This window comes from Zalophus californianus, chromosome 7 (genome assembly GCF_009762305.2).
Source record: "Zalophus californianus isolate mZalCal1 chromosome 7, mZalCal1.pri.v2, whole genome shotgun sequence".
Classification (NCBI taxonomy): Eukaryota; Metazoa; Chordata; class Mammalia; order Carnivora; family Otariidae; genus Zalophus; species Zalophus californianus.
In genome coordinates this window covers 12,217,412-12,243,331 of record NC_045601.1, presented here as the reverse complement: position 1 = coordinate 12,243,331, position 25,920 = coordinate 12,217,412, and the positions used below count along the sequence as shown (strand labels likewise).

Sequence of the window (25,920 nt, the reverse complement as noted above, 5' to 3'; positions counted from 1 at the left end):
GCTCTGGTAGTCAAATAGATGCTCCCCCTGTCTCATGGCCTGGATAGGCATCCCCAAACACAGGCAGAAGACACAGCCACAAGTACAACCTGTGTTTCTTTAGATCCCAAATCCATTTCCTGAGGATGGACTGGGGACAAAAATATTTATTTATATATCTATTTATTTATGGCCCAGAACCTCTCCAAAGAAGGAAATTGTACACGAGGACACAGTGTTATGATGCAGAGTAATTAAACAGCGCGAGCCCTTGAGTCCTCTAAGCTGTTCTAGACTCCCAGCTTCACCATCTATAAGCTGGGTAACTGGGGGCAGTTTTTTTAACTTGAACCTAGATCACCACATATATAAACCAACAAAACCAGCCTATAGACCAACAACCTATGAGATTATTGTGAGGATGAAAGGTATGGTTCATGGGAGCATTTGGCATGATGTCTGACATAGGCAGTAAGGGCTCAGAGCTCTTAGTTGTGGTTGCTGCTCTCCTTGCTGTCGTTTGGAGGAGCTTACAGAATGAATACCGCATGTTTATAGTAGAATCAGCAAGGGGAATCATTTGCCTTACGTGAGGGTCTGTATTCCCACTGGGCACTTGTGAATTATTGAGATGGTGATCACTGAGAAGAGGTGAAGCCCAGCTTTATCTCCAGCACCAGTCTGGGAACCTCAGCATTGATCATAAGGGTGTGATCCTGATAGACGAACCCCTTCGCCAGCAAAGCGCACTCCACGCTCTGTGTGTGCTAGACCGCAGGAGGCATTTTACGGGTTGCCAAGGTTGACCTTGACCTTGGCCAATGCCTCCACCCAGGAGAAGGCCAGTGGAGTTGCACTGTGACCTTGCCTCCTGGACAGTGCCCTCTGTCCCCCACTGTTATTAACTGAATGTTTGTGTTGTCTCCCAATTTATATATTGAAAACCAATGTGATCGTATTGGGAGGTGGGCCTTTGAGAGGTGGTTGGATTTAGAAGAGGTCATGAGAATGGGGCTTCCAATGATGGGACTAGTGTCCTTCTGAGAAGAGAAAGAGACCAGAGCTCTCTCTATCTCTGTCACATGAGGACATAGTGAGAAGGTGGCCATCTGTAAGCCAGAAAGAGAGGCCTCATCGAAACCCAACCATGCTGGCTCCCTGATCTCGGACTTCCAGCCTCAAGAACTGTGAGAAATAAACGTCTGTTGTGTAAGCCACCCAGGCTATAGTACTTCTGTTATAGCAGCCTGAACTATATGCTGTGTGCGAAGGTATCTATGCTGTACGAAATAGCACAGAACTGACAGAAACTCCAAACAAGTAGGCTGATGGGGACTTTCCCCTGAGGAAACTGTGACCATTTTCCAAAAAAAGAATTTTTCTCTCTAAAAAGATAAAGACTGTGACTGATTAGAAAACAAAACTAAATGTTTATAATCCTCAATAAATGGCAGCTATTATTGTCCTGGTTTTTTATTTTGTTGTTGTTGTGAAGGTCTTCCTGGATGATTATAATGGCAAACAAATTTTGAAGCAACTATTCCTTCTTATTGAGAAACTTCCTTCCATTTCCCGTTTTAAGGAAATATAATTATAAAACAATTTTTCTTTGTCCATTATTTTTAGTCTCTGAGACTTTTTCTTTAAAAGATCTTTAAAGTTAATTATTTCATGGCTGTACTACTGCTTTGCCTGATGAGGGAGGACTGACCTTGCTGATGCCTCAGTTTGTTCTAAGTATAGTTAATAAGACTTCTTGGGCAACCAAAATATTCATTAATAATAAAATCACTACATCAAGTGGGGGATATCCATACTTCGGAATACTCTGAAGACACTAAATAAAATGAAGTGAATCAGTAGGTATTGACACAGAAGATGTGCTAAGCCACATTATAAAAGGCAACGAAACAAGACAAAGTGCATCTCTCTCTCTCTCTCTCTCCCCCTACCCACATCTCTATTTAGGTATAAATAAAAGAGCACTCTGTATATGCGTATGGGTGCAAATCGTGGAGAAGGAATGGAATGATCCACGCTCCACTGTTTAATGGTGAACCCCTAGAGAGCAAAGTGATGACGGTGGTTAGTTTGGGGAGGAAGGCTGATGAAGGGAGACCTTTTGACTGAGTATTTTATTTGAATCTTTTTACAGGGACATTATAGTCTTGTATGGCTTGTGTGGTTAATAAACCAAAATATTAAAACTATTAATACTGGTCACCTCCCCACAGGGCAATGGTGAGGCCTGCTGGGGGACTGAAGTCTTTTGAGGCTGTCTAGTGAAAGATGGGGGGGCGCCATTGTCTTCTGGAGGGCACGTGTGGCCTTGTGTGCCCCAGTTCAATTTATTACAACACTGTCAGTGTTTAGCAGAGATGATCAATTCCAGGAGTAGCCAGAGCTCCAGTGTGAGGGAAAGGGAAAGCAAATAATTTCTCAAACTAAACAGATTAAATTAAGTGCATTTTTCATTCATTAGAAAAGAGAGCAGGCCCTCCTTTGTTTTATTAATATGTTTAAGTAGAGTATGGATTTTTGCCTTTCTTGGCCTCTTTGCCTTGTTCTCACTGGCCCGAGCTGTCTTTTTATTTGAATTATCTGTTTATTATATTAGGTTAAGGACCCACGGCCATCTTGCGTGGGACACACTATAAATACCCATTATCATGGTTATGTATTATTGGGGTGATGAAGGAAGACAATTTATGAAGAAATGAGATTAGTTATTTTTTTCTATAATCTATCTTATTACAGTCTGCAGATTACATATGCAGTTCGGAAAAGGAACCAAATCTTCCAGTTGGCCATTCTCTCTGCCCTGTCTACATGGCTGGGACATTAGGGGAACGAAAATGTATAAGCCAATACATGTATGCCTGCCATACCCCCTTCCCCATTTGCACACACCTATTTCCTTCATCATTTTGACAGTTTGCTTGTGCAAAATTTTTTTCAAGAGCTCTTTTCACAAATTGAGTGTGGTGTGGAATTAATCATCCCGTTAGGCAGGCGTTGGAGGACGTTCATTGCGATGGGGCATTTGTGCCCCCAGTGCTCAGGTCCTTTGAATTGCATCACAGACACTCCTCAACCACTCACACCCCCTTCCCTCATCCTGAAGGAGCGGTGTGCGCTCATCTGCCTCCAACTAAGTGAAGTTTGGCTCTTACTCCTGTGTTGAAAATACCCCTTTCACATCTTACAGCTTTCTCCTCCACCCGCCCCCACTCCCAAGCCATCATTCCACTTATTTTTACTTTGCCTTCTTGGGAAATTTCCTCCTAACCACTTCTCCCCCTCCTCCCTACCATCTTTAAAAATAAAAGATCGTTAGAAAGAAATTTTAAAACACCAGCTTCAAATAGAAAGTGCTACACATGATCCCAGACAAGCAGCAGGCATCCTATTGGCCATTCTCCTGCATTTTACTTAGAAGTGTTCTAGAATAATGTGGCAGAGGAGAAGGGTAAAGAGATATAGTTTGCAAGGGTAGCAACCAAGAAAACTTTGCAGTTTTTTTTTTTTTTATTGTAGACTTGCAACATCAGGCTTGTATGTAAAAATGTATGCCTTTATGCCGACTGGTCTTGTATACAGAGAGAAAATCCCACCTAATTGCAGTTAACCCTTCAGATTTAAGTTTTCAGCTCTGAACCCCTATGCTGCATTTTCCCCTTTGCTTGTTACAGAAGAGAACAATCTGAAAAGTATAGCCCAGGTCTATAATTGTTAAGATGTTGTTGGATAAATATGTACTGCTGTGCTCTCCTGCGCTTTAAAAATTATGTAGATGCCGACAGTTTCGTGGAAAGAGTGTTTATATCTCAAATACATGTAGGCGGCCCTGACAAATATTAGTGACATAAGCCTAATGATAGCTGTAGTCAAAACACACACAAAGTGGCTTTAAAACAGAAAACTTCTTAAACTTTTTCTCCCACATGCACACTCTAACCAGGTGGGTCTTGAGTGGAATTTTCAGCATAAACTTTCAAAGGCATGAAATCTCACTTTTTGCATAAAAGAGTCTTGAAGGCAGAGATTAGAAATGCCCACTCCCATCCTGACTCAGTAGCTAACCAACTAGATGACTTTGGACAAATAACTTCCCAGTCTGAGTACAGATGCTGACTTTCATGGTCATATGCAAAGCTGGGAGGTTAAGACCTCTCAAATTATTTTGTGGTTCTATGCTTTTAGCTTTTTTTCCTCCCATATGCCATTATTCTGACCTTTATTTTCAGTGGAATATTGCCCCAATATTGCCATCAGTTTCTGTAAGTTATGAAAACATTTTTTTAAAATTTCTAATTCTTTGGTTTCTTTTTTGGGGGGATAGAGATCGATGTCCCTGTTTTATAGTTTTGTGGTAACTGCTTAACCCTCCCACTGAAACAGCCTTGAGAAACCCCATAAACAGAGCCCAGAAATAACAATGAAATTGTGAGGGAGGAGGTGGTATGAGGATTTTGCAGATTCCTATATGGACTTTTAAGATTTTGTGGGTTCTTACAAGAATTTTTCCTATTTGTAGTAAAATAATTGGAATATATTCTTTGAGTTATACAATTACTGAACAAATAGTCTTCTTGGTTAAATAAAAATGAATTAATCTTAGTAATCTAAAATTTTATAAAAAATTACATAGAAGTCATTTGTTCATTCATTTTGGCACACTCATTGATTTATTAAAAAATTGTAGTGTGTATGTGCGTGTGTGTGTGTGTGTGTGTGCGTGTGTGTGTGTGTGTATCTTATAAAGATACCCAAAGAAGCCTCATGCAAGGAGCTCAGACTCTATTAGGGGAAATGAGATCCTTTGTGAACATGACATGAAAACACATGGATAACAGATTATTGAAAGAAGGGTGAGGTGTTATAAGTCTGGTGTGAGGAGAGTGAGAGGTTTGTCATGTCAGTGTCAAAGGGCCTGGCACATAGTAGGTTCTCAATAGATATTCATGGAGTGAATAAGTGAATGAAAGCGAGACACACAATCCATCATGTGTGAAATATAATGTGACCTTTAGTGTTGTGAAAACCATGAAGCAAGAAGCTGCCTCTGTGGATGGGTTTTACGTGGTAGATAGTGAGAGGAAAGAAAAAGCTTAGGAGGATTGAGAAATCATCATAAATCATAACAAAGCATTGATGGGTCGGTGGGGTCTGAATAAATAAAAGAGTAGCTGTGTTGCTTGTTTTGTACCATAGACTGAATGTCTGTGTCCCCCAAAATTCATATTTTGAAACCTAATTGCTGATGTGATGATATTCAGAAATGGGGTATTTGGGAGGTGATTTGTTCATACAGGAGGAACCCTCATGAATGGGATTAGTGCCCTTATAAAAAAAGACTCCAGACTTCTAGACTTCTGTATCTACTTTTTCCTCATTGAGTTGCAAACTGCGTCAACAAATTTGACCCTTTCTGACCAAAACAAACAAACAAACAAACAAACAAACAAAAACTCAAAACACTACCAAGAGCTACCTTACCACCCTGCTATGGGAAGTTAGAGCTAGAAGATGGTCGCTTATCAACCAGGAAGCAGGCTCTCATCAGATACCAAGTCAGCGAGTCTGTTGATCTTGGACTTCCCAGCATTGGAACTGTGAGAAATCTGTTTTTGCTGTTAACAAGTGACCCAGGTCTATGATATTGTGGGATAGCAGCCCAAACGGACTAAGACACTTCGTTGAACTTATTGTGGTGTAGAGGAAAGATGAGTCTGCATTCAAAAAGTCTAATTTTGAACTCTCGTTCTACTATTTATTAGCTGTGCTTTGGGTTCCTCAGTAGTAAACTGAGGATGTTACTTATCCGAAAGAACAATTACGATAATTTGATAATATGACGCTATCATTCCTCTGAGCTTTGTGATCAGCTTCAGTCTTCTCATCTGTACATGGGAATAAAAACGGTGAGTTCCTTAAAAAGATAATGTGAGACTGTATGTATAAAATGCCTAACTTACTGCCTCCTAGGTAGTCAAGGCTTGATGAATCTAAGCCATTAGTAACAGTAGTACTAGTAATCTATCTACATCTTTGGCAGCTATAATGAAATTTATATCATTTTATACAAATTTACATTATATTATTTACACATCACATTATTGATTTGTCCTATTTGGTATTAAAACTCCCTGTAGGATATGGACTCTTATTTCTCCATTGTGCAGATCAGGATACCCAGCTCAGAGAGTTGACCTGAGTCACTTAAGACGATGCTTCTAGTGAGGGTGGAATCAGGCTGAGGCAGATTCTCTGGCCCGGGATCCCTCAGTCTGCCTATAATACAATGGTGGCAGTCATATCTACCATATGTTGGTTATGTCACGGAAAGAGCCAGATGGATCTAAGTTTGAATCCTCATTCTGCCTTTTATTACCCATGTATTTTTAGGGCAGTCACTTTGGTTTCTCTAAGCTTCAGGGTTTTTTTTTTTTTTTTTTTTTAATGTGAAAAACAGGCTTGCTATTATCTACTGTATAAGGTTGTTGGGAATTAGAACAACCAAATGAGAAAATGTATGTCAAGCACCCACCACTTGGAAACTCATGAAATGATAGCTGATTTTTCTCTTATTTCTTAGTTGGAAAAGCCCCAATTTTAGAGATCTTCTGGTATTGCCCCCAGGGCTTCAAAGAATGCTATTCCTTAATAAATGTTAGGTGGAGAAAGTTTCCATGGCTAATTAAGCTTGGGAAGGATGGGTGAAACAAAACTGAAAGAGGTTCTTTTCTACAGAACTTATTTAATAGGCTAATAGATGATGTGAATCTTCTAGATTGGGATTTGTAGTAGCTTAAGTTCTTTTGACCACTGAATTCTCTTTAGTGGACCATAGCACATGACTAATGTTCATATCTAACTCATGTTAGATAGACATGCTAATCTAATCAAGCAAATTCCTTTGCTAGAGGAGGAAACTGGAGCCAAAGTGTGAACCAGAGAAGTGGCAGAATCAGGCCCAGAACCAGGCTTGCCTGACATCCTGAGTCCTCCTGAACAGACACCACTCGGCGTTAACATGGCTCCCTTTCTCCTGCAGCTCCTCAGAGGGTTAAAGTATGGACCGTCTTTGGGTAGGACAAAGGAAGGAAGGCAACTATGGAGGTGTCTTGTCAGAGAACATTCAAGAAATGACCAAAGAGATTCGGAGCTGGGCAACACCAAGCAAGCGGGCCAATGAATCCCAACTGTGGCATTTTTGCTTCTCATTAAGACCCCGAGTCCACAAGAGGAAGATGCTGAATTGCACACTTGCAGCCATAGTATCAGGCTAAAGAGACTAAGGAAAGGGCTGCCTGTTAATATCACTAACAGTAGCCCAGTCACAAAGCCATTTGCAGCCTGTCCGTATTTTACTGACATGAGCAATTACATGTCCTGTAATGGCAATGAAGCAATAAAATTTATGTCTTGTTATCTTTAACAAGATTAGACATAACCCTTCTCATAAATGTAATACCAAATGGAGATTTTTAAGAACGTAAGTATAGTTAAGGATCCTTGAGTTTATCCCTCATAGTTAATTAAAATCCTCCCCAAGAATTGGCAGATGATAGATAGAAGGATGTTGAACCTTTTTAATCCATGGGAGTGTGAACTAATGATTTTTTCCATACCTTGCTCAGCTTCAGCTGGATTTGTGACTCACATTTGTACCATATAGATTTCAGAAGAGAGGCGAAGGGAGTGACCCCTATTCCCGCAGCGATGCACACGCTCACTGGATAGTGAAATACGTCCGTCAGTGCGGTTCCGAACGGCCCGTCCACTGCCAGCCTGCAATCACAAAGTGCAGCCCTGTGACATTCAGAACGCTCTGCTCTGGAAAACAAAGCCAGCCTCAACCGATGCTTTTCATAGGATGTGTTCACAACTGTGCACGGGAGGTTGGCTCTGTGCTTGAGGATGCCATGTTAGGAGAGCCTGGACTTAGCAGGAAGAAATGGGGGCCTGTCTCCTAGGGATGGGGGACGACCAGACAGGCCAGTCCAGGTGCCATTCACGGGAAGACAAAGCCTGGCTTCTCTGGCTCGAGCTCGCACCTCTTCCACATGGCAAGCTCTTACAATTCTTAGATGCTTGTTTTGGCTCCAGGCATCATGAAGCCTGGTAGAGGAGGCTTTTTCTTTTTCTTTTTTTCTTTCCCTTTCCCTTTCCCGTTCCCTTCCTCTTCATTTCCTTTCCTTTCCTTCCCTTCCCTTCCCTTTCCTTTCCTCCCCTCCCCTTTCCTTTCCTTTCCTTCTCTTTTTTCTTTTCTGCAGCTGCCAGCAGAAGAATAAAGCAGAGGCAGAAGGTGGTTTAGAAGTCTTATCTCTTAACTCTTGCTAACGCGCTTCTCCTGTTTTTACTTATTCAGTCCCACATCTTAGTATATTCATATCATTTTAGTCTAGAAGTCATTCATTTGGAATAAATATGATTCTGAGATAATTTGTCAGTTATGTGGAATTTCTAAAGCTTGTTATTTCAGATGATGTGAACTCAAAATCTGGGTTTTTGTCGGAAATGGCACTGATGTCTTTGCTTAGCAAATCTTTCTTTGTAAGGATGAAGCATATTTATTGAATGAATACAATTGTCTTTAACATGGTCCGGAAGAGACCAGCCCCTGGATTCTACTCCCTTTCTCAACAACAGTTCTCCACACTGGCTTTTCTTTCATTTCCTAAAATACATAGTACCCCCACCCCTCTTTTGCCCCGGGACCTCTGCATGTGAAAATCCAAGTAACCAGAAATACTCTGTCCCAGGTCCTCCCCACTCTCCCGACTTGGTTATTAGCTATCCTTTCATTAGGTCTTATCTGAATCATCGTTTCCCTGGGGAAGCTTCACGGACCCCCTTAGACTAGGCTAAATCCCCTTTATATAATTTATAGCCCCATGTACCCGTCCTCTGGAGTCCTCATCACATTTGTAATTTTACAGTTTTTTGGGTGTGTGTGCATGATTTGATTTGCATCTATCTTGATCACTGGACCACGAGTTCTTTGGAGGGAGGAGACAGGTCTGTCTTTGCTCCCCTCAGCATCCCAGGGCCGTGCATGCTCTCTGGCATGGAGCTGTTCTATAACAATTCATTGAATAAATTGTAAAGGGAATATTTAAAATATTTTAGTCAGCAGAATGTATTAAATAACCTCAACTCTTCCAAAAGCACACATTTACATATGAACAAAGATATGCTAATTAAAAGGCTTCTAAGTTATTCATAACCATTCCCTAAAGGGTGTCTGTTGAAGGCACCCGAGGTTGGCCCATTTGGGCTTACTATGTGTTGATGAAAGTTCAATTGGGTTTTATTTTTAAATATTCCATATGCCAGACCTCCTAATAATTCAAATTAACTCTCCTCGAGTTAATCTTAATTAATAAGGCTTTATTACATATTGATATATGGAAATGGAAGAATAAAAATAAAAGGTCATTAACCAGAAAGGGTTAGTATCTCAGCCCACTGTAGATTAGTTTATAAATAATTAGATAAGGGGAATCGAGAGAGAAAAAATGAAACTGTCCAAGGATTAAAATGTCTTATTGTTAATTGTTTTTATAATTAGTTGTATTTGGGATTTATTTGACACTGATTTGAAAAGATAACAATGAAACCCAAAGAAGAATTGTGTCGTATAATCCACAGAAACCCATAATAAACACATTTCCACATAATTAAAATTGAGAATCTAAGTTGGAAAAGGCAGGAGAGAATATTTAGTCCAACTTCCCTGCTAATATAGTAATCCTTCCTTCCACAACCCCGAGAGCTGATCCCGTTCTGATGTTAAATTGCAGGGCACGTTGTTCCGTGTAGGGGCAGTTCAAAGCAGGAGATAGTTTTTCTCATGTCTCACTGAAATCTGTCTTCTGACAACTCACGCCACTAGCCTTCCTGAGAAACACATACCAGGTCTCTTCCCTTTCTTGTCTCAGCCCTTTAAGTGGTTGATCATGGCTATCATGACACCCTGATTGTTCTTTTTTTTGGACAAAAATGTCTCCATTTCTCAAGACCTCACAATCATGAATTGGCTTCCTTTGCACAAATTCTTGTTTATCTAGTTCACTCAGCTACTTCCTCTTTTATTCGGACACAGAGTTCAATGATGCAGCTTTTCCAGCATCCACACCGAGTGGTTCCTTGTTGCTTTCAGTCGGGAGCACACCCACCCACCTCATTGACCTCCAACCTCAACTGTTTGAGCCCACTGCCTGTGCTTCATCTACATGTTCTCCCTGTCTATCATCACTTTCACGGACATCTCTGCAGTACTTGACCTTTCTTAGTTTGCTCATAATAATAACTAACCTTTTCTTACTCTGCAATATGTGAAGGGCTTTATAAGGACATTTATTCTTAAACAAAGTCCTAGATACTATTATCATCTTTATTTTACAGATAAGGAAACCAAGGCACACAGTTACATACCTTCTCTAAGATCACACCCAAAACTGGGCTTTGAACCCAGGCTGTTGGATGTGGGTGTCCTTGGCTCTGGGCAGTAGGTTAAATCACTGAAAACTCTAGGATCAACTCTGAGAAATTCCTCCATTTTATCTCAGAAGGCAAAATCTTTTATTTTTTTATTTAAAAAAATTTTTAGATTTATTTATTTATTTGAGGCATGGGCAGAGGCAGAGGGAAAGGGAGGGAGAGACTCCTCAAGCAGACATTCCACGGAGTATGGAGCCCCACACAGGGCTTGATCCCACGAACCTGAGATTATGACCTGAGCTGAAATCAAGAGTCAGATGCTTCACTGACTGAGCCACCCAGATGCTCCTTTTTCCTGGGGCTGGTTTAAATCCTTTCTGGGTTCAAAACAGTGAAAAATTATAGTGCTCTCTCCCATGTGTTTAATTCAATTCAAAAGCGAAACAACTCTAAGAGATAAAAATCATCCAAGGAAGTCCAATAAAATTCTTGTTCTTAATATATTGAAGAGTTGAAGAAATTGTAGGGTTTTTTTGGTTCTACTGTTAATACATATGCCTACACAGATATAGAAGCAGAGGTCAAATGAACTTAACAAGTGAAGGGAAACTGCTCTGTTTCCAACAACTCATTTTTATTCATTTGATAAATATTTATTGAGTACCAACTAAGAGTTAGGGCCTATTCTAGGCACCAAAGCCAAGATAACAAAGTGAACCACATGGATAATGTCCCTTTTCTTATGGAACTTCCATTCTAGTGTGGGAAGATATAAGGGTAAACAGATAAACGAACAGAGATTTAATATGTCAGGTGGGGATAAGTACTATGCAGAATAAAGTAGGGCTCTGGACAAAGCGATTACTGAGAGTCAGTTGGGGGAGGTGAAGGAGCAGCCTAGCAGAAATCTGGGGAAGAATGTTCCAGGTAGAGGAACAGCAGTGGTAAAGGTGTTCGGTGTGGGAGAAAGCCAAGAAGGCTGGAAGAATGGCTGAGTTCAAGGAGGGAGCAGGAGGTGGGGCAGTGGAGCCCAGGGAGGCCTGGGGGTCGGGGAGAGGGCATATGCTGTCAGGCCGTGAGCTGACAAGGCACCCCACAGATAGAAAGCATACTGACTCCTGAGAAACATGTTCCAAGTTCTCACTGGGCCATTGGCTGAAATACTAGCTGGTTTGTGAAAGGCAAGTTTGGTTGATAGACTGGAGAACTGTATGCACTAAGAGTAGAGACCAGGCTAATAATAGGTTGGAAGTATTGATCTTGGCAATGCCAAAAGGAGGGCAGGGACGTGTGTGTGTATGTGTGTGTGTGTGTGTGTGTGTGTGTGTGTCTAATTTTATTTCTAATTTTAAGCATTTGCACTGCATTCTGAATCTTAGAATTCTATTACATTACTTCCTTTCCCATGATTAAACAGAGAAGTTCTCAAATGCAGGAGGAATCAGGTGTTGTCAACTGACTAGGGGCTGTGGTCTGACAGGATGATGCTTACACTTGGTTTGTTATCATTACCCCTCTTTAGTTCCAATGTTTGAAATGAAGGCATGTGACTCTTTGTAGCCACCGAACACAAGCAAGCCCAGAGCTGTATAGTCACAGTTCAGTGTCCTATGGGAGGGAGGAAAGAGGGACACTAAGCTGATTAGATTCTGTGCCTTACATTTATTCTAGTGCCTAGTTTGCCACCTGTATATATTTGTTAAAGTAAATGAGCTAAAGCATCCATACTGGGTCTGGTATTTATTAATTTCTCCACTAAATATTTACTCTGTATGCAATACATGTCCGACACTGCTCCAGGCACCAGACATAGACGGGAAGATAGGGAATGCCCCGCCCCCAGGAGGTTCCATTCCAAGCATATCCTGACAGTGTTCACTCCCTAATTTCTTCTGTCAGTGGCCACTGCTTGCTATTTCCCGACACCCTCCAAGGACGGCAGGAGAAGGAATCTCGATGCTTCTTTTGAAAGGTCAAATTCTTTCAAAATGTTTTTCTCCACCCTCTTTGTGTGTGTCCGTTTTCCTGGGGCCTTAAACATGGGTTTGGCCTGCCTCTTGGGTCATCCTGCTGGAAGAGTGGGGATCAACTTTAAGCCGTTTGTTTGCCAAAAGGAGCTAAGGAGTGCTCATTTGCAGTGGGACCCGGGCTTGTCTGAATAGGATGTTGTCTTTGAATTGTGTCTCCCAGATTTCTAGGTTGAAGTCCTAAGCCCGGTACCCTAGAATGTGACCTTCTTTGGAAATAGGGTTGTTGCAGGTGTAATTAATCAAGTTAAGATGCAGTCTTACTGGAAGTGGGCAGGCCCTGAATCCAGCATGACTTGGATTTATAAGAAGAGGCCACAGAGACATAGACACGAGGGGGGAGAACATCATGGGATGAAAGACAGAGAGTGCACTGCTGCAGATGCAAGCCAAGGAATGCTGGCAAACCCCCCAGAGCAGAGGGGGAGGCAGGGTAAGAGTCTCCCCAAAAGGTTTCAGATGGACCTCGGCCCTGCTGTCCTTTAAATTCAGCCCCTGAGTCTCCAGAACTGGGAGAGAATACATTTCTGTTGTTGCCGGCCACCCGGTTTGTGTTCCTTTGTTACCACAACCCTAAGAAATGCATATGGATGTCATTTGTGCTTTTCCACCCTTCCCAGACCGACCCTCCGCACATCGACCTTGCAGCAAAATTAAATTGTCTGCGTGCAGGTTGATGCTGATTGCATTCGGCCTCTCGAAGTTCTAGAGAGAAGAGGCAGTGTTTTGCCATCTCTCTATTTCTGGCACCTAGAGGAGGTTACGAGTACTTGTTGCATGCACACAAGCAGCACCCACAGATTGAATGGCACAACTTTCTGGACCATTCGATCACTTTGTCACTCTATGAGTTTCAATCTGCAATTGTTTAGCTCTTTCTCCAGGGGGTGGGGCCTGCCAGCCTCACTCTGACTGTAAAGCATCCTTCTTAGGAAGACCAAGCTAACAAATATAAAGACTTCAGACTGCAACAGCAAAACGCTCACAGGGCTGTCTTACTCATCGCGGGCTGTGTATAATTAGTCAAGTGTTGTTTTGGAGCTGAGAAAGCACAGTGCTCCTTCTTCCTGGATCACTGCCTGCCTTTGTTGAACGTTTGTTTTTTTTTTTTTTTTTAAAGAAATGTACTTGCTTCTACTGGAAATCCACTAAATTAGACTCTATATAAGTCCTCAAATTTAAAGAATGGATTAAAACTTGCCATCTAGAATAAAGATATTGCTGGATTTGGGAAGCCTGTTGATGCACGAGATGACTTATTTGTTACACTCTTCTAAGTTATATGTAAAAACGAAATGGGCTCCAACCTTGGCAGGCTCCAGAGCTCCTGCGGGGCTGGTCCCTCTGCCCCGAAGGCCTTACATAAAGCTTCTGTCCAGTCTCCTGAGGCCCGGATGTGGACACTGAAGAAGTTCTCCTGAGGAGCGGAGGTGAGGGTGAAGGGGTGCCACTCCAGCCAGGATACGGAGGGGCACTGGATCAGGATGTACTGCCCCGGGTCCATTTTAAAGTTCCGCTTTTTCATGTGAAGTTCTAGAACTCCAGACGGGTGGCTCACCACCTAAATCAGAGCAAGAGAGTCGTTTGCCTTTTCTCCTCAGGTGAAGGGAGAAGACAATGGCTTTTGTCCACCAGAGGGTTTTACATTCTAGAACCAGCGTTTTTGAGGTGTCCTTTCAATCTGCCACTTGCTGTTACCTTCCAAGGATCTTTGCTGTCCCTTTTATATCTGGCTTGGCAACTCCAGCAAGCATGAAGCTTACCTCCTTCAGAGTGCCATCTGAAATTTGGGTAGCTGCACCATGTGGTGTCTGACACGTGATTTTATGTCCCCGACGGCCAAGGTCTCGCTAGTGCAGTTAACCAGGATCAAGATTAGGAGCCAGCGCATCAGACACTGCACTTAACGATGGTTAGGTTTATTAAAATACCCACCGAACCAGCTCCATGGTTTTAAAATGTAAGTCCTGTCTGTTACCATTTCCAACGACCTTTTATCTTTTCTCAATCCCTGGTGGATTGGGCCCTGTTATCTTTTCATTCTAAGTGGAAGACAATCCTCAAATTCACTGTGAAATGTTTCGCTTTGTTGTGTTTTTAGTCAGGTCTCATCCATGGTCCTGCTCAGGCTCTGAGTTTGAGGTGTACGGAAGGAGCCGGCAAAGACCCTCCTCGCTTTTTTAAGAGCCTTATGCTCAAGTGCTGCTTATTGGAAGGAAAGACCTGATTTCCCTTCTTCGATTTCCATCTTGTTTCCTGAAAAAAAAAAAAAAAAAATCTCTCTAGGCTCCGGTGTCTTCTTTTGTGGCAGGAGGTGAAAAGGAGCGAAAGTAAATGTCTAGATCCTGTGGCAGTATTTTTCCATTTGGAAGAGGATCTCAGCTCATTTTAATCATTAGTTCTGTTTCCCATCTCCCTACTGATATTTGTTCTGATTCTGCTGTTAAACTGTCTCCCTAGTAACGGCTCTAGTGGATTTCCAGAAGTTTTACTGTCTGGCTTTTGACATAGCCTGATATCCTTTGGTGCTTAACTTAAAAGCAGCAACATGGAAACAGCTTAAAACAGAAATATGAAGCAATTTCTATGCATCTGCTTTCATGAAGACAGTTAAGGAGAAAGGGGATTCTGTTAAAATTGTATTAGCAATATAGGTTTGGATAACAGAGCATTTCTTCTTGGACCTTTAAAACACTGGGGGCCGGGTCTTTGGTACTTTTCAGTCTCCTAGACATGTTTTCCATCTTCCTCCAGCATTTGGTAAATTGGAGAGCTGTGGGGAGGGGTGCAAGGTTGGAAAACACTCACTGGGGCCCTCACTCACTAGGTGGGGCTCCGTGTGGTCCCTCCCCTCTCCCTCTCCCTCTCACTCTGAGGGTGACTACTCCCTATCCTCTGCTCAGTAGCTCTGAGTGGGAGTGTGTGTCCTTGAAAATGTCTATTATTTGTGTGTTTGCAAAATCGCCACTTTTATGTATTGAAGGAAGTGATTATATTAGAAGTTACCATAAGTAACGTAAACCAACCAAAGCTGACTCAGTCCCCCTGCCCATCTTCCCCAGCCCCCCAGTGAGAAACTGAAATACCCCAACCCCCCAGTGAGAAACTGAAATAAAGAGCAAAACGGATGGTTCCTGGGCGGCACCATAACCTTTATCAAAATTCTGTGTACTGGTCTGGAGCCCTGATCCCCATCTTCAGTAAAATTAGTCACACTAAAAGATGTGCGGGATACAAGCAATTATTAGAACAGAAGATGGGCCTCTAAGTTACAGACAGTTCTGCAATAAAAATGGCAAATTAAAAACTTGGGCTAATAAAAAATTTTCATCTACACTCAGGCTTTTATTCACACATAAAGCTACACGCATACCTTGGTAATGACAACATCCTGTTGAAACCGCCAGAACCTAATTATTCTTTCAAACGCATATAAGACCACAGGGCCTAAAACCCATTTCCAAGCCTGTAGAGAGCAGCAGAGAGAGAGAGAGAGAGAGAGGAAAAGGAAATGAAAATAGAATCCAAATATTTTCAATTTGAACCAAATCAATATATAACATGATGGGATTCAGACATTTTCCTTTAACTTTGGGTCAGTTATCGACAATAAAGATATCTCCTTGTATTAAATACTATAACATTCAATTATTCCTTGAGGTCTACAAGCTTCTTTCAGAGATTAAACTCTTCTGTATTGGTTTTTATGCTTACTTGATCAATGATGTCTTTATGTAATTAGAAATAATTGAATTTGTAAAGAAATAGGAAAGCAGATTGATGTTTACGTTACATAAGATAGGGTCATAAATGCTCCCAACTCAGCCAAAGTCTAGGGCTTATACAGCTACATTCCTGAGCCAAAATAAGACATGGAGAATGAAATAAAAACATTGCGAACAGTAATTTTTTTGGGCCACCAATGCATCACAACTTGGGGGTCTGCCTGAAGAAGCACCCACCCATACACCCACACCCCCCCCACACACATTCACACACACAGCCATATCCAATGTTATCAGGAATAAGACATAAAAGTGGTGTCTCAGAACTTTAAGCGTGGGTTTACAGAATCAGAACAAAATCCTCCACAGTCTTCTGGACAATTGTGACAGCGAATATTTCCATTCTTAATAAATCCTTTCCTATGTTAACCTTTTATGAGAATAATCAGTATTACTGATGATCAGTTTGCCAGCAGGCTAGTCTTGTAACAATTACAAACATACACTTAAATGTGTGTGCAAACATACACTTAAAATGTTTGAAGACTTATACTAGGTCTGATACCAAACAACCCCACAAGGCATATGGTATTCTCTTTGTTTTACAGAAGAAGAAACTGAGGCTCAGCAAGATCAAACAGATTGTCCGGGTCACAAAGGTAATGAGGTGCACCAGAAAAACATGACCCCAGGGTCCGACCGCCTGGCCCGTGCACTTAACCACCAAATCGTGCTTCTTTCTGTCCTGTGCTGACATTGCTACTGAGCCCTGTTTTACAAAACATTAGAGACTCAGTCATTCATTGAATTTTGGGATGTTAAGGGTTCTCTGAAATCTCATCTAATTCTTCATTTAAAGAAGAAAAAATCCCTGACTTTGTGGGAATTGGTAGAGTGGTGTAGGGAGACAGAACTCGATCCTGGGGGAGCTCAGACTGGAACTCAAGCCTTTCATAATTTCTCTAAATCCTCTGCTTGGGATACTAAATGCACCTCGACCTTCCTGCTAGCACACTATCTTAGGAGCAGGAAGGATGTCTCACCCTTTTGAACTCATGTTCACTAAAACCTTTCTGGCTGACTCACTGTCTTTATTGCTCCTTACTCTTGCCCATTATCCTGTTTTTTCTGTTCTGTTGAAGGGTCACAAGCCCTTTAGTGTTATTTTTGCTTCTGTTATCTTTCTTGTGTATTTCTCTGTTTACTGCTGGGTCTGTTTGCATGGCACCTCTGCTCACCTACATCAACACTCTTTGCTTTTTCCCTGGGAGCCTCTTGTTCGCCTGATAAAAGCTGGATTTATGCAGGCAACACAAAGCAATTTGACCCACTTATTCTTTTCTGCCTCAGTGGGGTTCAGCAACGTGTTCAGCATCGCAGAGAGAACAAAGCCTTTTGTCCACCTGTGCTGTGGGTGAGGCGGTATGATGAGCAGAGTAAGGGAGAAGATAAGAAGGGGTAGACATGAAGGATGGGGTTGGACCAAGGGAACGAATCCTTTGGTCTCCTGTGCTTGAATGAACCACAGAGTGTTTTGAGAATTGGTTTGGGTATTTACAGAAAGGATAGCAAGAATGCAATTCTTTCTATGTGAGCTTCAAGAGATATTTGCAAAAACACTCACATAGTCTCTATGTACTTTTACAAATAATCTTCCACGCCCATTTTAGAAAGTTTTAGACATCACACACTTCAAGTCAGTCATGGTCTCCGATTCTTCCATATTGATAAAAATGGAATGGATTATTTTCCCTTGTACGGTTAGTCAGGAAGGAGAATGTAAGCTATGAATCCTTGGCTCTATCTCTACTCTAGTATATAAATTGATCCAGGAGGAGAAAGCCCAGTTTGGGTATACCGTGATACTCCTGGAGCCCCTGGAGGTTAGGGAGTGAGGGACAGGAGTGGCCAGAGGTGACTATTGGGTTATCCTGCAGCAACGACTGGGACAAGTGTGAGTAAAGACAGAAGGAGGCCAGGCCCCAGGGCAGGAGGGGCGCCTGAACTGAGTCTCGAAAACCTGGCTTCTGATCTCGGGGTTACCATCCCTCCACCTAGGCCTTGTGGCAAATCTTGGGCCTTTTATGTTCAAGTTTTCTGTTTTGTAAAATAAGAGTGTTGGAGAAAATGATTGGTTGGCTTTTCTCCAGGCTCTTAAATGTTTTAGCTTTATTCACAGAGATAAATACAGTGTCAGGGGTATGTTCTCAAGGAAAGCAGTAGAGAGTGGACAAAGTGAGGGGTGGGAGAAGGCTGGAGCTTCAGAATGAATGTTGAAGAGAAGAGAGATGAAAGTTCATGGCCACAAGAACTCTGGTTTCTTGGTGTGGCTTTCCCGGGAATGCCTTTTGTGACCACAGGGAAGAAACCAAAACTTGGGCTACAAGTTCTCCATCTGTTACATAAAGGGGCAGGGCTATTTAATATCCAAGTTTCTTTAATGCTAAAATACGCTATGGCTTCTTTGCTTTATTTTTTCTTCTCAAAAAATACTCAAAAAGTCATGGTACAGTGAATATTTTATGATGGAAATAAAGCTACGTTGATTTAAAGCTGCAATAATGAAACTTGTTTCTTACACTTTCACTCCAGGTTTTTCATTCCTACCAGAAAATAAGAACACGCTGGCTCTGATTTTATTTTATGTGTGTGTTTATAAACGGCCTCTTTTTCTAGACAATAAGATTTCCAGGGGAAGGAACCATGTCTCTGCATCCTGAGTCTAGTGCAACTCCAGGCACATAAAAAAGAAAAAGTTTGCTGTAATAACTCTACCTCAGTTAAAGCTTCCTCCTCTACTGTTGATATCATGCCCTAATAATTTAAAAAACATTAGCCTTATTATTATTATTATTATTATTATTGTCACTTGTTGATGCTGTAGTTAAATAAAATAAGGTGCTTCTTTGGCTAAGGAAAACCAGGCTTCTTTTGAGACCAAGTTCCTTGTGCAACTCTAGACTCTGGAGCCTCGTATGTGTCCATGAGTTGGAGACAGAAGGGGGCTGAGGGTATAATTGGTTCCTTTGATCAGTTCAGTGTCTCCGTGGTGATGTACAAAAAGCATTCTCCCTCCTAACATGGGCAGTAGTGCACCACTGAAGGTGAATTGATAAATGTTCTATCGATGAAAGAACTGTGAAAAGGCAGTTAGGAGAGGCAAAGAGGAAGAGACGGGTAGATGTAGTGCAGTGAAGTGCAAGAGCCCTTCTTTGTCCTTGGGATGCCTTCTAGATTCAGTGTCTATAAGACATCAGAGAGAATATTGTACATTCAGCCAAGCAGTAATTGTACAACTCACATAGGCTTTGAATCAGGATCCATTAAAAATAATGAGAAAGAGTGACAACATGAGTTTGGGTGTGCAGGGAGGTGTAGCAGGGGAGAGTTAACAGAGAGATGGGTAAGTTCTCCCCTTTTAATAATAATTAATGTCAGCATCCGCTGCTGAGCCAGCTATGGTCTGTATTCATGAGGTGTGGGAGAATATTGATTTTTTTATTTTTTATGGAGATGCTGTAGCTGAAGATTTTTGGGAGGCATTTGTGTTCCTCATTAATATGCAGGCTGGGTCATGGCTACCAATAGTTGAGTTTAAGACAGAGACAATCTATACTGACCATTAAAAGAACCATAGTCTAATGGGCACATCTATTCCGGTTCGGTTTTACACATTCCCCCTAGCAGTTTTCACTTTTAAAATCCAGTGTTTAATTTAATATATTCGAGGATTTTAGAAAAAATCCATCCTTAGAGTCTTCATAAGTTCATGACTTCATTTCCTGAATCCCCCACCATTTATATACTATTATCTCATTTTTAATGACACATATTTTGGGGGCACTGTTTCCTTCTAGTTTTAATCTGCTGGCTTCATTGATTTGCTTTTATGCATCACCCAGCTGCCCGATGGTTTGCATTGTATGAGGATTCCTGAGGTGACCAAATAGGGTCATTATTTCTATTTACCTATGCCACAAACTGTAATGATGACAGCATGCCCAGGAAATCTTACTTTTGAGATCTTGTGGACATTATCGTCTACTCTAATGAATTTGGTCTCCTTTTGTCTACCATCATTATTTCAGTCATGGGAGCTTAATTAGAACAGGAAGTAAATGCACCTATTACCCCAATTTTTTTGATTCCCAAAGTTGCAGAAAGCAAGAAGGCAAGCTTAATAAAGAGGGCATGCTTCTCATTTGGTTGTTGCTTAACGTTCGTTGGAGAAGTGGTGCTATTAATTCCCAGAATGGCGAGGGCAGTTCTGCAGGGGGACGGGGAGTTGAACTTGCTGAGCTGAGGGTGGCAAGCCAGAGCCAGATGTTGTACAATCCGCCATAACAGACATCCACATTTAAATGTGAGTGCAGGAGCACATTTCAAAATGGACAAAATAATTTTGGCAGTAAACCTCTTTTAAAATGATCCATAACTAGATTTCTCCATTAGCACACTTAATAAAGAGTTGGCTTTGTCTAGTGGTGACATGGGCTGTTCTTTTTCTCCAGCATATAAAGCTCTAGTTCTTTTAACTATGGAGACAGCTATTTTTTTAAAAGCTCTTGGGTTCACTCTTACCGAAGGCTCCTTGCCAGAAAATTGAGGCATGGGGCATGGGGCTGCCTTCTGCCATTGAGCATAGTGGTCTCTACAGAAGGTGACGTTGTGCCGCAGTTGACTCTCGGGAGTTTGGCCTCGAACAATCCGACTTGCCATTAAAACAAAACAAAACAAAACAAAACAAAACAAAAAACAAAACAAAACCTAAACATTTAAAATTGATTTTGTGCAGTCTGGTGATACCACAGATATATATTCTACAGTGGGCTCTGGAATAACACTTCAACTGTCTTGAAACTCAGGCTGTCACTCATTTCTCTCAGCGTCTTTAAAAATAGGAATTTAAGAAGCTTCAAGTAACTTTGAAGATCCCAGAAAAGAAGTGCCCCTCTGCGGTATCCTGTGTTAAATTGAAAGTGTCTATATTAGAGAATTCATAATGAAGGGAAATTGTTTGAACACATCCTTTTGTAGACTGTTGAATTTAATTAGGTTACATCTCGTCCTGATTGCTGATTCGGGCTAATTGGCTAACTTTGTACTATTTGGGTCTTTTGCAGATTTATTTAACTTCTACCCTTTTTGGTTTGTTTCTGAGCACCTAGAAGTTTTCAAGTGAAGGAGTCAGAAGAAGTGCCCTGAATAATGATATTTTTTTTCCCCCCAGTGACCACTAGCAGAGTAGTGTTTGATAGGGTCAAAATAGGTCGGTGGGAAGTATGTCTTCAGGACTATATGATGAATTTGAGGGCAAAAAGGAAGACTGCCTTCGTGAATGGAGCACTGGATCAAGAGTCCTGTAATTCTGCTATATTATATTTGCCACAAATGCAGCACTGACTGACTTTTGACAAGTTGTTCCTCGATTTCCCCATTGGTGCACCGGGCTGCAAAACCTAAGAATTGAGGTCATGTAACCTGGGAGTTGCTCAATTCCTAGGTGTTTATGAATAAAAACCATTGACTTATTTTTGAGGAACATGGTACTCACAGACTGAGAAACTTTAGCATCACACAGGCTCGTGTCCTGGGTAGTCAGTGGAGTAACATGTCCCCTTTTGCATCGTCCGGCATTAGAGGAGGGAGGGGCAATGACCCTGGGGACCTCAGACCTCAGCCTGGAGAACTGACATTTTGGCCTTTGTCCCAGTCTGTGTTGTGGAAGGCATCCAAAGCATCCCTTTGAGTTAGATGAGCACAACTATCTGTGAATCTCCCATGAAATGTTGATGCCCAGACATGGGAAGGGTGAATAATAAATAGGAACTAGAGGAAAAGATTCTGTAAATTTTAACACCATCATTCTTAAGCTCTAGGTAACAGTCTCTATATTATCTAAACTTCAGAACATTTCACAAATGCAATATCTTTTTAAAAATTAAAAAAATGTTATGTCTTCATCTACGCTATCCCATAATAGAAAGATTAGTGGGCTTTAACACATTCCAATAATCCTCCTTTACTTGGCATTTTGTATAGAATTTGCAAATTACTTTTTGCTGTAAACAGTAGCTGCAGAATACTTCAAGCTGAGAGGATTAAATGAAGCCCTTATCCCAAAATAAGCCTTTCAACTAAGTTAAAATGACTAAAATATTTCATCTTATGAAATGTTATTCGGATATTAAAAAAAAATCTCCAATGCAACACTGGCCCATTGAAATCCTCTTGTGTGAATGCAGGGAGGTAGGATCCGGGGACGTGTGCATGATTTTTGAGACGAGGAGCTCTAGACCCATGTGGATTATGAAGAGTCTCTCAAATGTGCTACAGGGATTAATGCCCCAGCATCAGAAGAATCCACAGAGAAAGGGAGGACTGGCAGTCTTTGGGGTGGAGTACTTTGGGACCATCCATCCTGCTCCCCGAAATATAGAGAGTCAGGGTGGGGGATCAAGCATCAGAAAAGCCAACTGCTGATCTTTTAAAGACTAGAAAGCCATTAGCCAGGCAGCAGCATAAATAGGAACATTGACTGACTAGGATTCTAAGGATGAACAGAGGAATTGGCAGTAAAAATGCCCCGGGGGAGCAATGCTTCCTTCTACAATGTCTGCGCATCTGATGAGCTGGTGGATGGTGGGGAGCCGTGGCAGCAGCAGAAATGACCTCCTTCAGGAAGTAGAGGGCTGAGCTGGAGGGAGGCCGTTATTCTGGGGAGGAGGAATGGAAGTGGCTTATCACGCAGAGCTGCCCTAGGGCCTCGCGTGAGCCCCTCTGTCACCCTGTCCTGTGTGCCTGGCCATGCCCCGCAGTCTCTGTGGCCGAGCTCTTCCAAGTCAGGGCAGAAGCAGAGCCCCCTCCAGGCTCAGCAGCTGCAATGGAGGGAGAAAAAAGTGCAAGAGAGGGGATGTGCTGGTACACATTCCTGCAGGTGTGGAGGAATGTTTCCCGGGAGCCAGTGAAGAGCTGTTCTGCAGGGCTTGTTATCAGAAAAGGCTGGGTTGTCTGAAGATGGGCGCCCTATGTCCGACTCTGGCATTTATTTGTCCTGGGACCTGGAGTGAATCACTTAACCCCCTGGACCTGTTTCCTCCTTATGAAATAGGAATAATATCACCCTCTTTATTGGACAGGACTGTTGTTGGGATCAGATGGATCATGCACACGGATGTGCTCTGAACATTGTGATATGGAAAAAAAAGGCATCGTTTTATGAAATAATTAATGGGGGACAAACTAGTGAATAGACATCAATGGGTTAGTTGGTCCAGAGTCATTTCGAGACTATTTAAAGAACTGAAAACATTGTATTTGAGCTGCGCTACTCTAGTTTCCTGATGCAGAAATCAATAGTGTCAGGCATGTGTTGAAAACCAGAACGGCGTTGTATGAGATGTTCTTCTAGGATTCTAAGAAGGAATCCTAGAAGTCAGATGGGGAAACTGAGGTCCATAGAATTTGAAGGACTTGCACATGGCCAAGTGACTAGTGGCAGAGCCTAGGTCTGACTGCCGTTGGGCACACCATTCCCTCCCCTACACCAGGTTTCCCAGTGGGTGGTTCTGGTTAAGCAGAAATGACATCTGGGTGTCCGAAATATATACCCTGACTAATCCCATGTAATTTGGATTGTGAAAATATGTTCTGAATGAAACACAGATCTATTGTTTTCCAGCACTCATTAAAATTTCTGCATCTTATAAACATGTCAAGACTCCCCAAGAGAGTTAGCAAGAAAAATAAAGATATTACTTCATCATCTATGTTGCTTATTTTCAGTTACTAAAAAAAAGGTGTTTGCCCCAGTGAATGTTCTTTTCCGTACCTTCTACGTGTCCTTTAGTCCCTGCCAGTGGTGTTCCTCCATCCGAAGGGCTTTTTAAGATGATTTTGAGGATCACAGACATAAAATCTTACACTTTGAGCACACTATGGACTTACCCAGCCCCATGGATAGCCAGACTGATAAAGAAGATGATGAACACATGGTGGGTGTACCAGAACAACTCATAGGAGACCTGTCTGATGAACTCGGTGGAAGAGGTCATGATCAAGATTAAAGCCAGAGAGATGATCAGGCCAGTCACACCCGCGATTGTCGTTAGCAATTCAGTGATGGTGTTCTAAAAGAAACAAGCACCATGACATTGATATCTTAGTTCTACTTTTCCATTTTAGGGTCAATATTTGAGAGTTCAAGCAGGGGGTAATTTAGAGTGTTCTCATCAGGAGCATATTAGCCTCAAAAAAGGGGTCCCCATATGACTCAAGATGGAAGCTTCCTTGTCCTTTCCTTTGCCCCGTTTGATGGCAGACATGTGCTTTGCTCCAATTCCATCAAATGCCACTGATCATTTACATGTTTTCCATCTGTATAAATCAATGTTCCTGTCAAAGTTATTATGCTGAATTGAAATGAAGACAATATATGAAAATGCCTTTTAAGATAAAATCCTGCAAAATAAATCCAAGTTTCAAGTTTTGAATCTTTAAAATAAAAATGTGGATTGCCATGCCTAATTGCATTTTAACATTAATAAACACTTTTTTGGAGAGATCCCTCAGGGGCATTCCTAATAAAGCAGCTGCATATTCTGTCCCCCTGGTAGTTTTTCTTTGCTCTTGCTTTTTAATTGGAAGGACCATGACTTGCATTTCTTTCATGCCACCTTGGAAGGCTTGGAATAAGGCTTTGTAAATCCTAAGTGATCAATAAAGATACAGCTATTCTTATCTGGCAGACACTGCCAAAAGACCAGCATTCTGACCTATGAGTGTAAGGGATGGTTGAAGAGCCTTTTAGAATATGAATCACAAAGCACTTTGTATTTACTGTGAGTTTTCCATACTCTTGCCAAGTCATTAGTATTCATACGTTGTGTTACTATCGTTGAGACGACTGTGAGCTCAATAAACTCACACTGTATCTTTTGTCACTAAAATCTCATTAATTTGGGCTGCTTTGAGATCTCAAGGTAATTTGGACAGGGACTTCTCCTTGTTTATTTTTTTTTCTTCAAAGAGCAAATAGTTGAAATAAAATTGAAAGGGCTATCTCTAAAACATTTAAAAGATATTTTTTTTGCAAGTGTACTCAGGCATTTTAGAAATCCATTTATATCATAGGATGTGCTAATTTCAAATCATCCTTCTTTGCTTATTAAAGCAAGTCCCCACTTCCCTTTTCTTGCAACATATTTTTATAGACTGGTTTGAGTAGCCATGTATCTTCTAAAATAATCCCACTGCATCTCTTTAAAAATACTCTGTAATGTACACTTTGTGTTACGGATACTTTCTCCAAATGTACCAATTTGTATTATTGATCTTTCTCCAAATACCCTAAAGTAGAGGGTTTCTTGAACTTAATTAGCACTTACATAGTAGATTGCTTCTAAAATTTTGAGAAAACTATATTGGGAGTAACTTAATTATCTTGTTAAATTGCTTTCAAAGTACTTATAATAAATACTATTCACTGTATGGTCTTTTCAAAATATTGAGGGTTATTCTTGGTTGTCTGTAACAATGAGCTCTCCAGAGCCTTAGTGGGGAAAAGTGTTAACCCCAGTAGGTGCCAAGGTAAATACTGTGGCTCAAACGAGGGATCCCCAAAGGCCTTCCCACAGGCTTATGGCATCTGTGTTTTTGACTTATAATGTTGAAACTTGTGCTTCTGATTGTTGTCTGCTAAGAAAATGTAGCTCTACTTGATTAATGGCCTGATACTGGAA

General features: G+C 41.5%; 1 protein-coding gene across 1 annotated transcript in view; it reads right to left on the bottom strand.

Moving 5' to 3' along the window:
• Nucleotides 1–25,920, bottom strand: part of NOX3 (NADPH oxidase 3) — a 55,177-nt gene that overhangs the window by 18,553 nt on the left and 10,704 nt on the right. The window contains exons 6-10 of the mRNA XM_027603243.1: nt 24,128–24,309; nt 20,762–20,891; nt 15,829–15,921; nt 13,763–14,016; nt 7,614–7,773 (exon numbers count right to left, since the gene is read on the bottom strand). Coding sequence (XP_027459044.1) covers nt 7,614–7,773; nt 13,763–14,016; nt 15,829–15,921; nt 20,762–20,891; nt 24,128–24,309 — 819 coding nt within the window. The remainder of the gene's footprint in view (nt 1–7,613; nt 7,774–13,762; nt 14,017–15,828; nt 15,922–20,761; nt 20,892–24,127; nt 24,310–25,920) is intronic.